This window comes from Pseudorasbora parva, chromosome 24, assembly GCF_024679245.1.
Source record: "Pseudorasbora parva isolate DD20220531a chromosome 24, ASM2467924v1, whole genome shotgun sequence".
NCBI lineage: Eukaryota > Metazoa > Chordata > Actinopteri > Cypriniformes > Gobionidae > Pseudorasbora > Pseudorasbora parva.
The window spans coordinates 1,859,742-1,873,274 of NC_090195.1; the positions used below are offsets into that span (position 1 = coordinate 1,859,742).

Below are 13,533 nucleotides of genomic sequence, written 5' to 3' on the forward strand. Positions count from 1 at the left end.
AACCGCGTTTCAGCAACTTACCCTGGCTTCCAGTTTCTGCACCTGCTTTTTGCCTCCCTTCATGGCGATCTGCTCAGCTTCATCCAGACGGTGCTGCAGGTCCTTGATGGTCTGCTCCATGTTCTTCTTCATGCGCTCCAGATGAGCACTGGTGTCCTGCTCCTTCTTCAGCTCCTCGGCCATCATGGCAGCATCAGTGATGGCCTTCTTGGCTTTTTCCTCAGCATTCCTGCACTCCTGCACTGCCTCCTCAACCTCAGTCTGAAGCTGATTATTATCTCCCTCCAGCTTCTTCTTCTGATTCAGCAGGCTGGTGTTCTGAACATGGACAATATTGACATTCATGTATTTAGTCTCTAGTATCGATATTGTGTACTGAGAGAAAGTTTAAGGGTTTTACTTGTGTTTGTCTAATGCAGATGTTTCATACCTGAGAATGCAGGAGCTGAACTCTCTCACTGACATCCAGCAGTTCCTGCTCGGCCAGTTTCCTTCCTCTCTCAGTTTGTTCCACCATGGATCTCAGCTCATCCAGTTCAGCCTGCAGCAGATTGTTGCGTCTCTCCACAATGGCGATGTTCTCTTTGAGATCATCACCACCACGAAGAGAGTCATCCAGTTGCAATTGGGCATCCTGTAAAGTACAATTTTCACAAATGGTAAGACTGAAGATCTATGTTGGATTTCATAAAATCTTGATTCGAAGATTCATCATACTTTGAGATGTCCATGAAGACCCTTGAGTTGCTTCTGGGCTTCTGATGCCTGCCTGTTAGCCTGGCTGAGCTGAATCTCCATCTCATTGAGGTCTCCCTCCATCTTCTTCTTCAGCCTGAGAGCTTCATTCCTGCTGCGAGTCTCTGACTCCAGTGAGCTCTGCAGGGTATCCACAATTCTCTGCTGGTTCCTCTTGGCCTGCTCCATCTCTTCGTCTTTCTCCGTCAGCTTACGTTCAATATCAGCCTTCACTTGATTGAACTCCAGTTGAGCTCTCAAAATCTTTCCTTCCTCATGCTCAAGGGAGCCCTTTTAATATGAAAGAAAGTTTGTAAGTAATTTGTCCAAAATCAGCTTTATGTGGACAAAATCAAAAAGAAATGCTAATTTAGGGTACCTCAGCTTCCTCCAAGGCTGTTTGGATTTCTGCTTTTTCCTGCTCCAGCTGCTTTCTAATTTTCTCCAACTCATGGATGCTCTTTCCTGACTCTCCAAGTTGCTCAGTGAGGTCAGAAATTTCCTCTGTTGCACAGAAAAAATAACTTAGGGAAAAATATGCTGAATATAACATCTGTTAACTCTGCAGATAACCAAAATATAGTTACCTTGAAGGTTCTTGTTCTCTCTCTTCATGGTCTCAAGATGATCCAGGACTTCTTCATAAGAGTTCTTCAGTTTGAAGAGTTCAGTGCTGAGAGATCTAGACTCCTTCTGGGCACTTTCTAGTTCAGTCTGAGACTCCTCAAACTTCTGCTTCCACTCAGACAAAACCTGTTTAAGCATTATTAAGGTGAATTAATTTCTGGATAAAATAACCAGAAATGACAAAAGTAATACATATTCAAATATTAATTCTGTGTATTACCTTGTCAAAGTTTCTTTGCTTCTTGTCCAGAGCAGCTGCAGCAGCATTAGATCTCTCCACATCCACCATGAGGTCTTCAATCTCATTCTGCAGCCTGTGCTTGGTCTTCTCCAGAGAGGAGCATTTAGCATTAACAGCTTCCACAGCTTCTTCTGCATCTTGGAGACGCTGAGCCAATTTTTTTCTGATTGTGTCAGAAAGGAGATTTAAAGGACCGATTAAAAATAATAAAAATAATTTATAAATCGAAATCTGAAAACAAAATAGTATTTTCACTGATTCTTACTTAGCATCCTCCAGCTCTTCAGTCCTCTGGATGGCATCAGTTTCATACTTGGTTCTCCACTGAGCCACTTCAGAGTTTGCCTTGGACAGACTCCGCTGCAGCTCAGCCTTGGCTTCCTGCTCCTCCTCAAATTGCTCCCTCAGCAGATCCGAATCATGACGAGCAGACTGAACTGCATGAGCCAGGGCATTCTTAGCCTGAAAGAAAAAAGTAGTCAGTTGCTTGGAGGTGATTTCTATTGCCCTTCTTTGTAACAAAAAGATTCAACTTCTAGAAAAAAAACATTATGGATTGCAAAACAAACTTTGATTTCTTCTTCGAGCTGTCTCTTGAGGTCTTCAATTTGCTGAGTGTAGGACTGCTTGCCTCTGGTCAACTGAGACACCAGGGAGTCTTTTTCCTCAAGCTGTCTGGAGAGTTCACCTAAAATGGCATGTTGGATGAAGTTAGAACAATTTAGCATTTCAAAGCTAAAACTTATTCAGCAAAAAATTGCTGTATATTGTCTTACCATTTTCAGTTTGCAGCTTGGCTTTCTGCATGGTGAAGTCATTGATGCTGCGCTGACCTTCCTCAGCCTTGGTTCTGTACTCACTCATCTGGTCTTCCAGAGTTCTGCACATTTTCTCCAGGTTGCTCTAATATAACAAAAATCAAGTAAATTATATTAATTTTATGTTTTAGTTTCACATCTGTCTTATTGACATTCATTTCTGTTTGGCCACAAACCTTTGACTTGACAATTTGTTCCATGTTGGAGACCACATCATCAAGCTCTAACTTCAGTTCACTCTTCTCTTTCTCCAGCTTCTGCTTCACTCTCTGGAGGTTGTCGATCTGCTCTCCCAGATCAGCCACACTGTCTGCATGTTTCTTCCTCAGTGTAGCCGCAGTGGACTCGTGTTGCAGAGTGGCCTCTTCAAGATCTCTGCGCAGTTTCTGGAACTCAGCTTCACGTTTCTTGTTCATCTCAATCTGGGCAGCAGTGGCTCCACCAGCCTCCTCCAACCTCTCACTGATCTCCTCCAGTTCTCTGGACAGATCAGCTCTCTGTTTCTCAACTTTAGCACGGGCAGCTCTCTCAGCCTCCAGCTCTTCCTCTAGCTCTTCAATACGAGCCTTGAAATGGAGTAAATTGAATATTTTTATATGAATCAAAGTAAATTTAATTTTAGATGATCTAACTTTGGTTTAAACATACCTGCAGCTCCTTTAGTTTCTTCTGGAGCTGGGCACCAAGGGCTTGTTCATCCTCGATTTTGCTGTTGAGCTGGCCAATTTCAAAGTCCTTCCTTTAAGATGATATCAGAAATCTTGATGAGATTTGATTTCTTATTCTATATATGTTTTTGTTTTTTTCAGAATGAAAAGTTTGACATGTTCTTACTTCTTCAGCTTCTCCTCCATTTGCTGTTTATCATTTTCCAAGTCCATAATGCTCTCCTGCGTCAATTTTAAATCACCCTCCAGCTTTCTCTTTGCCCTCTCAAGGTCCATACGCACCTTCTTTTCTTGCTCCAAGGATCCCTCAAGCTTATTATATAAAATATAATTGACATTTGTTTTGCCAAACATATCAAGCATATGTATATTGAAAATATTTTTTTTCTCCCAAAATGTTCTTAGTGAGATTTTATTGTACTCACATCATCCACTTGTTGCTCCAGCTTGGCTTTGGCTTTGGTTAGTGTGTTGACTTTGTCTTCCTCACTCTGGAGGTCATCCAGCGTTTGCTGATGGGCCTCCTGAAGAGCTTTCTTCTCCTTGGTCAGCTTAGAAATGATCTCATCTAATGCTGACATTTCCTCAGTGAGGTTTTTAACCTAAAAACAAGCCATTACATCAATAAACACTCCAAACACACCATGCATAATGCTGGGGGGGAAAAAAAACTCTTAAGGTATTACAGCCAACCTTATTCTCAGTGGCATGTTTCTCTTTCTCCACTTTGGCCAGTGTGAGCTCAAGATCATCAATGTCCTTCTTAAGCTCAGAACATTCATCCTCCAGCTTTCGTTTCTTTGCGACCAACTCTGCATTCATCTCCTCTTCATCCTCCAGTCTCTCAGTCAGCTCTTTAGCTTTGGCCTCAAGCTGGATCTTGCTCTTGATCAGACCCTCACATCTCTCCTCAGCATCTATAAGATTATCTTGCTCCTATCAGAGTAAAGAAAATAATGTATGAATAATACTTATTTTTGACTTGTGGAAAGCAGTTTTATTTATACATGTACTTACAGACTGCACTGAAAGTTGCAGATCGTTCTTCTCCTGGAGAAGAGAAACCATCTTTTCTTCAAGCTCCTTTCTGCGGGCTTCAGATTTGGCATAAGCCTCCTTCAACTTGGTGAATTCTTCCTTCATGTTGGCCATCTCTTTTTCAGTCTCCGCACTTTTCAGCAGAGGCTTGATCTTGAAGTAGAGCTTCATCCAGGGCCAATTCTTGACACCCATGAAAGCACGTACATTCCACTGGATCACCAACAAAGAATCTCTGTAGAGATTAAATTAGAATGTTCATTCTTGCATTTTAAATGTAAGTTCGAGAAAATGTTAAGATTGAAGAGCTAAAATCTAACCTTCTTTCCACAATTTTCTGGAACTCAACTCTTGATAGAAAACCACGAGCCCTGGCCTGAATTCCAGTTATAATAAGTGCAAGACGGTCATCTCGCATCTCTTCAAGAGTACCCAGAAGACCAGCCTTAAAAAAGACCTGTAAGGAAAGAATTTTGCATCAGAAAGGATGACAATGGAAAAGTGACTTTGGAAAAAGTTAATGTTAATATAAAAATACCTTAGTATGTCCTAACTTGTACTGGTTGTGATCGATGTCCAGAGAGCCCAGAAGTTTTTCTGCACCCTTTTTGTTATCAATGAACTGTCCCTCTGGGATAGCAGCAGGATTTAGGATGCGGTATCTACAAAAAAACAAAAAAAAACAAAAAACATTAACAATTATTTTAGCATTTATTTTTATTTCTAGCAAATGCTTAAATTTGCAAACTGAGTGTTGAAATGAAGCAACTTCAAATAACTTCAAATAAAATAAAATTATTTTGCAAGACACGAAACCCATATGGTTTCATACTACATACAACTACATACATACTACTAACCGTTGTTTTAAATCTCCATATTGGATCCTGTTGGGGAATCCCTTTCTGCAGATCCTGATGCCCTCCAGCACACCGTTACAGCGCAGCTGGTGCATGACCAGAGGATTCTCCATCACCCCTGGAGTCTTACTCTCGTTGGGGATGAGACAGCGCACAAAGTGAGGGTGAGTTGACCTCAAGTTGGTCATCAGTTTGTTCAAGTTCTCCTGTGATTAAAAAACAAACCATAACGTTGTAAGGTAAGCAGTTTTGTATAATTTTGCAGTGAACATTTTTCTTTTGATAATTTGTTGCAATATTCCATACCCTATGGAGAGCTGAAACAGTTTGGAAAGAAGAACCCTTCTTTTTAGCTCCTTTACCTCCCTTGGAGTCATTGGCTAAAGCCAGTGGGAAATGTAAAAGAAAATGTTTTAGCTTATATCATTCTGACCCAAAACAATATATGTACTGCAGGGCTCGACATTAAGCCTGTTAAGGTGCTTGTCCTTCTGACAAGTAAATCTGTCATTCACTTGTCCGATTTATTTATTTAAAAATAGTTTTAGTAAATATAATTTATTCTGAAGCAATATTCTCACCAGTGTTCAATCAGCTTTGACATATTTAAATCTGCATATTTTATATATTTTTGCCTTTTAAAAGGGGCATTTTTTTCTCTAATCTTAGGCTGTGCTTCAGCTTTCCTTTTATTTTCTTACATTTTATCAATAAATTAAATTAGAATAAGACAATATAGGGTTGTTTGTTACTAATCCAATTAAATAATTGACACTGAAAAATGTAAACTGCATTAAAGAAATGTTATGAGATTTAAAAAAAAAATATTGTTTGTATACAAATAAGAAATGTTGAAAAGAATGTTTAAACATGAAACTTAACCGCCAGGAGGTGACAAATCTTAGTAAATGAGTCATTGAGTCGATTCGTTTACACGGCTGATTCATTCAAGAATGAGTCAGTCGTTTAAGAACAGGTCACTGGACCTTTGATTCAAACGATTCATTCAACACTGAATCATTCATTAAGATGCTGTGCTGCGAGATGCGTTTTAGTTCTGCAATGATCTTTGTTTGGAGCTATTTTCCCGGCTGAAATAGAGCAAAAACAGTCAATATTGCTAAATCAAAAATTTAAGTGACTAATGGTAATTCATTGTTAACTGCTGCATTGCTTATGATATGAAAAAACTTCACTTTTCGAAATTTTCACCACAGTATGTTAACAGGGTTTTCTGCGTGAGAGGCACACATTGTTTTCAAATCATTGTTTTTATTTTTCCTTGAGAGGCTGCGTGAGCGTCATAAGCGCAACCTTGTTACCGTCAGTTCATTATACTAGCCTACATTATATATTATTATCCACTATCAATCGCCACTTACACTAAATGAATGCAAAATCATTCTTGTATCTTAGTGTTTCCCTACTTATTTTTGTTATTGACGATTTAATTAGCTTGTCCGTCGGGCAAGTAAAATTCTTTCACTTCAAATAAACCACTTGTCCCGGACAAGTGGATAAGCGTTAATGTCGAGCCCTGTAATTATTAATCTATACTGATGATCATTCACCTGAGTCAGCCCCAGAATATCCAGCAAACAGAACAGACAACAGCTTCACGGTAGACTTTTGGAACAGTCCGACCACAGTCTCATTGAGAGGGTCCTTGTTCTTCACCAGCCAGTTTGAAATGTTGTAGTCAACAGTGCCAGCGTAGTGAACCAGGGCAAAATGGGCCTCTGGTCTACCCTTGACAATCCTAGGCTTCTGGAAAGTAGGATTTTTCCCCAAATGGTTGTCATACAGCTTAGCTTTGAATGTTGCATCACTGGCTTTGGGGAACATGCACTCCTCTTCAAGGATGGACATGATACCCATGGGCTGCAGAGAACAAAATATAATGTAAAAAACAGTGTAACTAATATGCAAAACAGAGAGAACACAAAATGCAGCAGTATTTAAAGGAAGTACGCATGATAATGTTCTTAATATTCTGCACAATAACTTACCTTCTCAATGAGCTCAATACAAGCCGCCAAGTCCATGCCGAAATCAATAAATTCCCACTCAATGCCCTCCTTCTTGTATTCCTCTTGCTCCAGCACAAACATGTGGTGGTTGAAGAACTGCTGCAACTTCTCATTAGTGAAGTTGATGCACAGCTGCTCAAAGGTGTTGAACTGCAGGAGGAATAAACTGTATAATTACAATGGTCAAACAGGTTGCACTGCTTGTTGGATTTGTTCCCGATTAAGAATAATTTCAGCTTACATCAAAGATCTCAAATCCAGCAATGTCCAGCACACCAATGAAGTACTGGCGAGGCTGTTTGGTGTCCAGGGATTGGTTGATTCTCACAACCATCCAGAGGAACATCTTCTCGTACACTGACTTTGCCAGAGCACCAATAGAGTAGTACACCTGATAAAAGATTGAACGTACATAAAAATGGATTTAAAATATTGCATTTTTAAATTCTGTAACATAATTTCAAAGCTATAAATTTTTCATGATACAAAGTTTCTTCACCTGCTGGACACTCTGTCCCTTGGTGACCCACTCATTTCCTACTTTGACTCTTGGGTGGCACAAACCCTTGAGGAGATCAGCAGAGTTCAGGCCCATCAGATATGCGACTTTGTCAGCATCTTGTGAGGGGGGGAAACGTTTTTTTATTTTATTTAGAAGCATTTGTCAAAAAGTCACCAATGGCAGTGTGGTAATAATTAACATCACTTGCCTTCAGTCCCATCAGACTCAGCCTGCTCCTCTCTTTGCTTTTGCTTGAACTTCATGTTACCGAAATGCATGATGGCACCAGTCAGCTTGTAGATGCCATTCTTTTCATCTGTAGTGAAGCCCAGCACATCGAAGGCTTCCTGTAGTTTGAAAATAGCATGACAACGCAATAAGAGCTAAGTCTACTTTTTCATGTACATTTAGTGATACTTTTCAGTCGTTCAAATATATGTATATTTTCTTTGCGATATAGAAATGTCACTCACATCAGTGGCAATTAGCTCTTCAGAATCATCAATAGATGCCACTTGTGTTTCTCCTTGGGAGATGTAAGAGTAGTCATAGGGGTTGTTTGTGATGAGCAGCATTTCTGTAAAGATTGGGCATTACAGTTAGATACACCATGTAAACACATTTGGTATGCGTTTAAAATTGTACATCTAATTCTAGCACATCATAACTAACCAAGCAGTTCTGGTTTCTTCTGAGACAGGATCTGGTAGAAGATGTGGTAGTCTCTCTCAGCCTTGAGCTGGAAAGTCACACGAGACTTCTCCAGCAGATCTTAATAATGAAACATTCATAAAAAATGATTGCGGTTAAATGCATATGTATGCATTATAGTTGTCCAATCATAGTCAGAATAAAATAAAGCATACTCACAAGTCTCAATATCTGCAGAAGACAATTTTCCACTCACACCAAAGTGAATTCGGATGAATTTACCCTGTTTGGTTAGAAGAATAAAATAATATAAATATTAATGTTAATTATATTTAGTATACACTATTTGGACACAATACATTCTCCATTATAAGGGAAGGCTTACGAATCTGGAGGAGTTGTCATTTCTGATGGTCTTGGCATTGCCAAAGGACTCGAGGGCAGGATTACACTGGATGATTTGATCCTCCAGAGTACCCTATAAACAAACAATATCATCCCATAATCTCAAAATCTACAATACATGCAGGCTACCTACAAAAACATTTTATACAAAAATTGATTTGAAATCAATTTATAATCATATTTCAGTACAAGTAGTTTTGTGGCTATATTTACCTTCTTTTCAGAAGCTGCATCCTTTTTCCCAGATACAGCCGCAATGCTGGCAAAATACTGGATGACTCTCTTGGTGTTCACAGTCTTTCCAGCTCCAGATTCTCCACTGTGGATTTAAAGGATAGACATTTTTGTCATCTAAACACATTAAGCTGATTTAACCTTACCAAGATAAGTCTGAAATTACTTACGTGATCAGGACAGACTGGTTCTCTCGGTCTGTTGGGTGAAATTCACAAAGAAAAAAGTTTTATGTATATTTTTTTGTTAGTTTTTTGTTTAGTTGAATAGATGTAAAATACCATTCTAACCTGACAGCATGTACTGGTAGGCATTGTCAGAGATGGAAAAGATGTGAGGAGGAGCTTCAGTCCTTTTCTTGCCCCTGTAGGCTTTGACCACAAAGGGATCGTACACTGGCAGCCACTTATAGGGGTTGACAGTGACACAGAACAGCCCTGAATAGGTCTGTAATGTGACAGATGAATAGGTTCACTACAGTTATACACATTTTTACTGGCAGTAAATTGATTAAGACTCAATGTTCATCACTCACGTAGATCATCCAGGCTGCGTAACGCTCTTTGAGGTTAAACAGCACAGCGGGCTCATGCAGGAAGGTGAACATCGCCATGTCCTCAATTTTATCAAACTTTGGCGGGTTCTGAGGGTGAACATCAGCGTCCTTGAAAGTCAGAGTCTGTTGAACAGAGAAAATGAATTAGTGTCTTTAAATGATTGATGGTTATATCTTAACCCTCTTGTCGTTTTTTGACGCAAATCTAAAGAATTTTGTATTCTACATTGCTACTTTTATATGTTATATTACATATTTATCAACTTTTTCTGAAGTGTTGTTTGCCTTGGAAAAGCTACCTGATAACCAAGGCATCCTTACCTTTCCAAATTCAGTGTCAACAGTGACTTTGTCACCGTCTCTACTGGTGATGGTGCCTTTAACGTACTCAACCTCAGGGTCGGGCACAAAGCATTCTTTCTTCATGTCGAAGGGGCGAGTTTGGGCCTCCAGACGCTCCTTGTCTGACTTCCGCAGGAAGCATGCGGCAGCCCCAAACTCTGCCATTACGGCGTCACCCATTCTGAAATCTAGAAGTATATAGCCTCATAAATAAAAAAATGTCCTGCATTGACAAAAACTGCACTAAAGCACTCACAACTGCATCATAGTTACATAAATGATAATCAAATGCATTTCAGATCTATAGACACTTCTCACCTTGTGTTTGCCAAAACTGTACCCTAAAACTGCAGAGCTGGTGTTACGCTAAGGACAAAACAAAAGAGTCATTAGCATTTAAGATCACTGATGATCGTTACTGATCAGACCTACCCTACATGTAAACTTGTAATGGATTTATCTTATTGTGTCAGCTTTGGTAAAAGTGTTTATGTCATCCATCTTTGTGGTCTTTCTGTTTGGAGGCTCTTACCTCAGGATGTCCTGTGTGTTGTGTCACTCCAGAGTTGATGCTACCTTTTTAAAGGGAGTCACTGATCCCGAAATGGTGGTTTGTCGTGGATGCCCCACCCTGGTCCCGCTAAATAAACCTTTAAACGATTGGACGACATAGGATGTCCACGACAGTTGACATATATGGTGTGATGTAACAATAGGCTTCTGGGAGGAAGGACAAAAGAACACCCATGTTGCTTAAAAGATTCATCAACACCATCCTAATCGGGAAATCCTTTTACAACGTTGTCTCAGGTCAACAAGAACAACAGTTGGCTATTTTGGATCCCTTTGTCAATGACATCTGAGAAACGTGATTCTGTCATGGTATGCTACAAGAATTCTTATTGTCTTGCTCAGCCTCACCATTGTTTTTTCCCCCTCAGAAAGACAAAGAGCTGACATATGCATTGCATCCGATTTATATTAGAGCTTAATGCAGTGACAGATTTGAAAGTTTGTTCAAGAGGTCACCTGTTACTACTTAGGGACGTTATTATCTTGTATAATACCTTAATCAATTCCATTTATCTAAAGTAGGCCTACCTCTGTCGGCTCAATACCAAATGTTCTTTTGTCACACTTTTTGTGAGAGATGAGGTTTAATTTTTGCACACATTGTAGACGTTACAATATATCATGGCTTGAGTCATATTAGCTCAGTGGAGGCTTAAAAGAAGATGTGACAAATAATTCCGGTCTGTCTATAGATCGAGGTGATGGACAGCTAACAGTTGGTCTTCTGTGCTGTGAGGCAAGGTCGTGGAGATCTACTGCTCAATTGTCACGGATTGTACCGCTGGAACTCTTGCTCTTCTTGTTGACATCTCATTGTTTTTCCTATATCCTTGAGACAAAGATAACCATACTGCATTTTTCACCACTTCTTTACAGTCACTGATGAGGGCCTCAGACAGCTGTACTGTATATACGGGTCTCTGTGGTGTGAGAGTTTGCAGCAGCTGTTCTCAGTACTGCACATGTTCTGGTGTGAATTTTTGCAAGTGCTGCATCTTTTATTAGGAACCTTGGTCTCTTTTAATGTAAGGATTAAGATTCACATGTGACCCTTTTAACATCGTCAGTATCGAAGTAATGATGTTAGAACATGCATACTTGTGAATTATGTACACACTGTTGTTTTAGTCAGTTGTGTCTGGGTCCTTAAATACCAAATTCATAGCATGCTTCTATGGTGTTCACTTGACCCAGTGGTCATGCTAGGCTTTGAAGGTCACAGCTAAGTGTTGTTTTAAACCATTTTTTGTTTTAATTTTAGTATCCACAAGGTTTCCTGACTGACTTGCAAACCCACTAATGATAAAATGTGCTAGACAATATATAAAGATTTAACCATTAATGGGTCCTGCACACTGTGCGATTTTTCAAAATCCTTTGTGAATGTCCCTTGCCAGACTGTACGAACATGATCGCCATGTCACACTGTAAGATCGGAAACGGACGCGCGCAAGAAAACTCACCCGGACGCGTTCGGTGATGGTGAGCTGCATTACACACGGGACTGAAATGCTGGCTACGAAGAAATCTCTAGCTCTCGTTTTGGTCATAGTTTGTCTTGAAAAACGGAGATATTTGACTTTCGTCGTAGGAGAAGTCACACTGCAGGATTGTGTGGCAAATCTTCTGACACTGCCAGAATTTCGTCTGAGGTAAAATTTGATCGCAGCGCTCATTAATCGGCTGCCGGTGAACATGTCAAACTAACGACCAAAGACGTCAGATTTTACCCTAGGATCTGAGGAATCTTTTAGGATTTGCTAAATTTGTCTCAGACAGCCAAATCGTGGCCAAAATCGCACAGTGTGCACCCGGCTTAACAAGTGAAACTAAAATTAATAAGTTGACGAAAACAGGGCTGCATGATTTAGGTAAAAAAAAATCTAATTGCGATCCAAAAATATTGATTTAAAATACGATAAAAGAATTAACTTTGCTTGTTTGTTGGGCTGTAGGCAATTCTTTTTAATGATAAATCATATGGCTATAAAATAATAATAATATTACTAAATAAGAGTACAAATTACTGAATAAAAACAAAATAATAAATATATATAAGTTTTTTAATTTTTTAATAACACTGATGCAAATACAAACACTGGTGCATAATGAGCTGCTTGTGTGTAAGAATAATTAAATCACACTGAGCCATTTCTTGATTTTGGTTTTATGTCTTGCAGCTAAAGGTAATCGTTCTTAACCTGCAAAAACTGCGGTTTCCTGCTGTTTCTATTGTACAAAAAAATGTGGCAAACAACTTTGCGTATCAATCAGACATCGTCCTATAACACATCCTAATAATCAATAAATATTTGTATGCCAATAGGGATGTATAAGTTCATTCTACCTGTTTGTTTTTCTTATTAACAAGTCTTAAAGGTCTTAACATCATAAAGCCAGTTAGACCCATTCATCACTATGACCTTGAGGGGTCAGTGATCGTTTCTGATTAGTAACGCAGAGTGTTGGGTCAAGCAGATGTTTTTACAAGGTTTTGAGTTTGCACTTTTATTTTAGTGGTTAGCACGAGTGCCGCATTGAGGCCTTCACACTCTGGATTAACAGGAGATCTGGAGAACCTTCACACCCTGTCTCTCTTCCTTTAGCTGCCCGTTCCGTCTCTTGTCATGACGAGGTGGAACATTCCAATCCACACTCTTCCCTGAGACGGAGGTGGTTCATTCTCAGCTGTTTAGGCCCTTTGTCGTCTCAGCTCACAAAAAGGTCAATGACTTGACCCATTGTATTTCATGACCACTGAGCGGGCTATTAATGGAGACTGGGGGGGTCTGTTTGTTTGATTTACTTGGACAAGTGTCCACTGGACGTCACATGATGCTTCTGCTCCTTTGATTGAGTTGCTTGCCATTTCATCGTTATCCCTCGTTCGAGCCAGCTGTATGATGGAGACAGAGAACACAGGTATATCTATCTATCTATCTATCTATCTATCTAGCTATCTATCTATCTATCTATCTATCTATCTATCTATCTATCTATCGTTCTATCTATCTATCTATCTATCGTTCTATCTATCTATCTATCGTTCTATCTATCGTTCTATCTATCTATCGTTCTATCTATCTATCGTTCTATCTATCTATCTATCTATCTATCTATCTATCTATCTATCTATCTATCTATCTATCTATCTATCTATCTATCTATCTATCTATCTATCTATCTATCTATCTATCTATCTATCTATCTATCTATCTATCTATCTATCTATCTATCTATCTATCTATCTATC

The 13,533-nt window shown here is 39.4% G+C and overlaps 1 protein-coding gene across 1 annotated transcript in view; it reads right to left on the reverse strand.

Annotated features, from left to right (window-relative positions):
• Positions 1-13,533, reverse strand: part of LOC137064277 (uncharacterized) — a 35,496-nt gene that overhangs the window by 694 nt on the left and 21,269 nt on the right. The window contains 34 exon segments of the mRNA XM_067435653.1: positions 22-318; positions 431-634; positions 718-1,026; positions 1,115-1,239; positions 1,323-1,488; positions 1,583-1,766; positions 1,869-2,065; positions 2,173-2,291; positions 2,380-2,506; positions 2,598-2,987; positions 3,070-3,160; positions 3,256-3,401; positions 3,515-3,691; positions 3,783-4,025; positions 4,107-4,362; positions 4,448-4,584; positions 4,666-4,789; positions 4,988-5,193; positions 5,294-5,349; positions 6,559-6,868; positions 6,997-7,242; positions 7,244-7,408; positions 7,517-7,635; positions 7,728-7,866; positions 7,993-8,096; positions 8,192-8,290; positions 8,390-8,453; positions 8,556-8,648; positions 8,789-8,894; positions 8,980-9,007; positions 9,100-9,256; positions 9,345-9,488; positions 9,687-9,888; positions 10,048-10,073. Coding sequence (XP_067291754.1) covers positions 22-318; positions 431-634; positions 718-1,026; positions 1,115-1,239; positions 1,323-1,488; positions 1,583-1,766; positions 1,869-2,065; positions 2,173-2,291; positions 2,380-2,506; positions 2,598-2,987; positions 3,070-3,160; positions 3,256-3,401; positions 3,515-3,691; positions 3,783-4,025; positions 4,107-4,362; positions 4,448-4,584; positions 4,666-4,789; positions 4,988-5,193; positions 5,294-5,349; positions 6,559-6,868; positions 6,997-7,242; positions 7,244-7,408; positions 7,517-7,635; positions 7,728-7,866; positions 7,993-8,096; positions 8,192-8,290; positions 8,390-8,453; positions 8,556-8,648; positions 8,789-8,894; positions 8,980-9,007; positions 9,100-9,256; positions 9,345-9,488; positions 9,687-9,888; positions 10,048-10,073 — 5,556 coding nt within the window.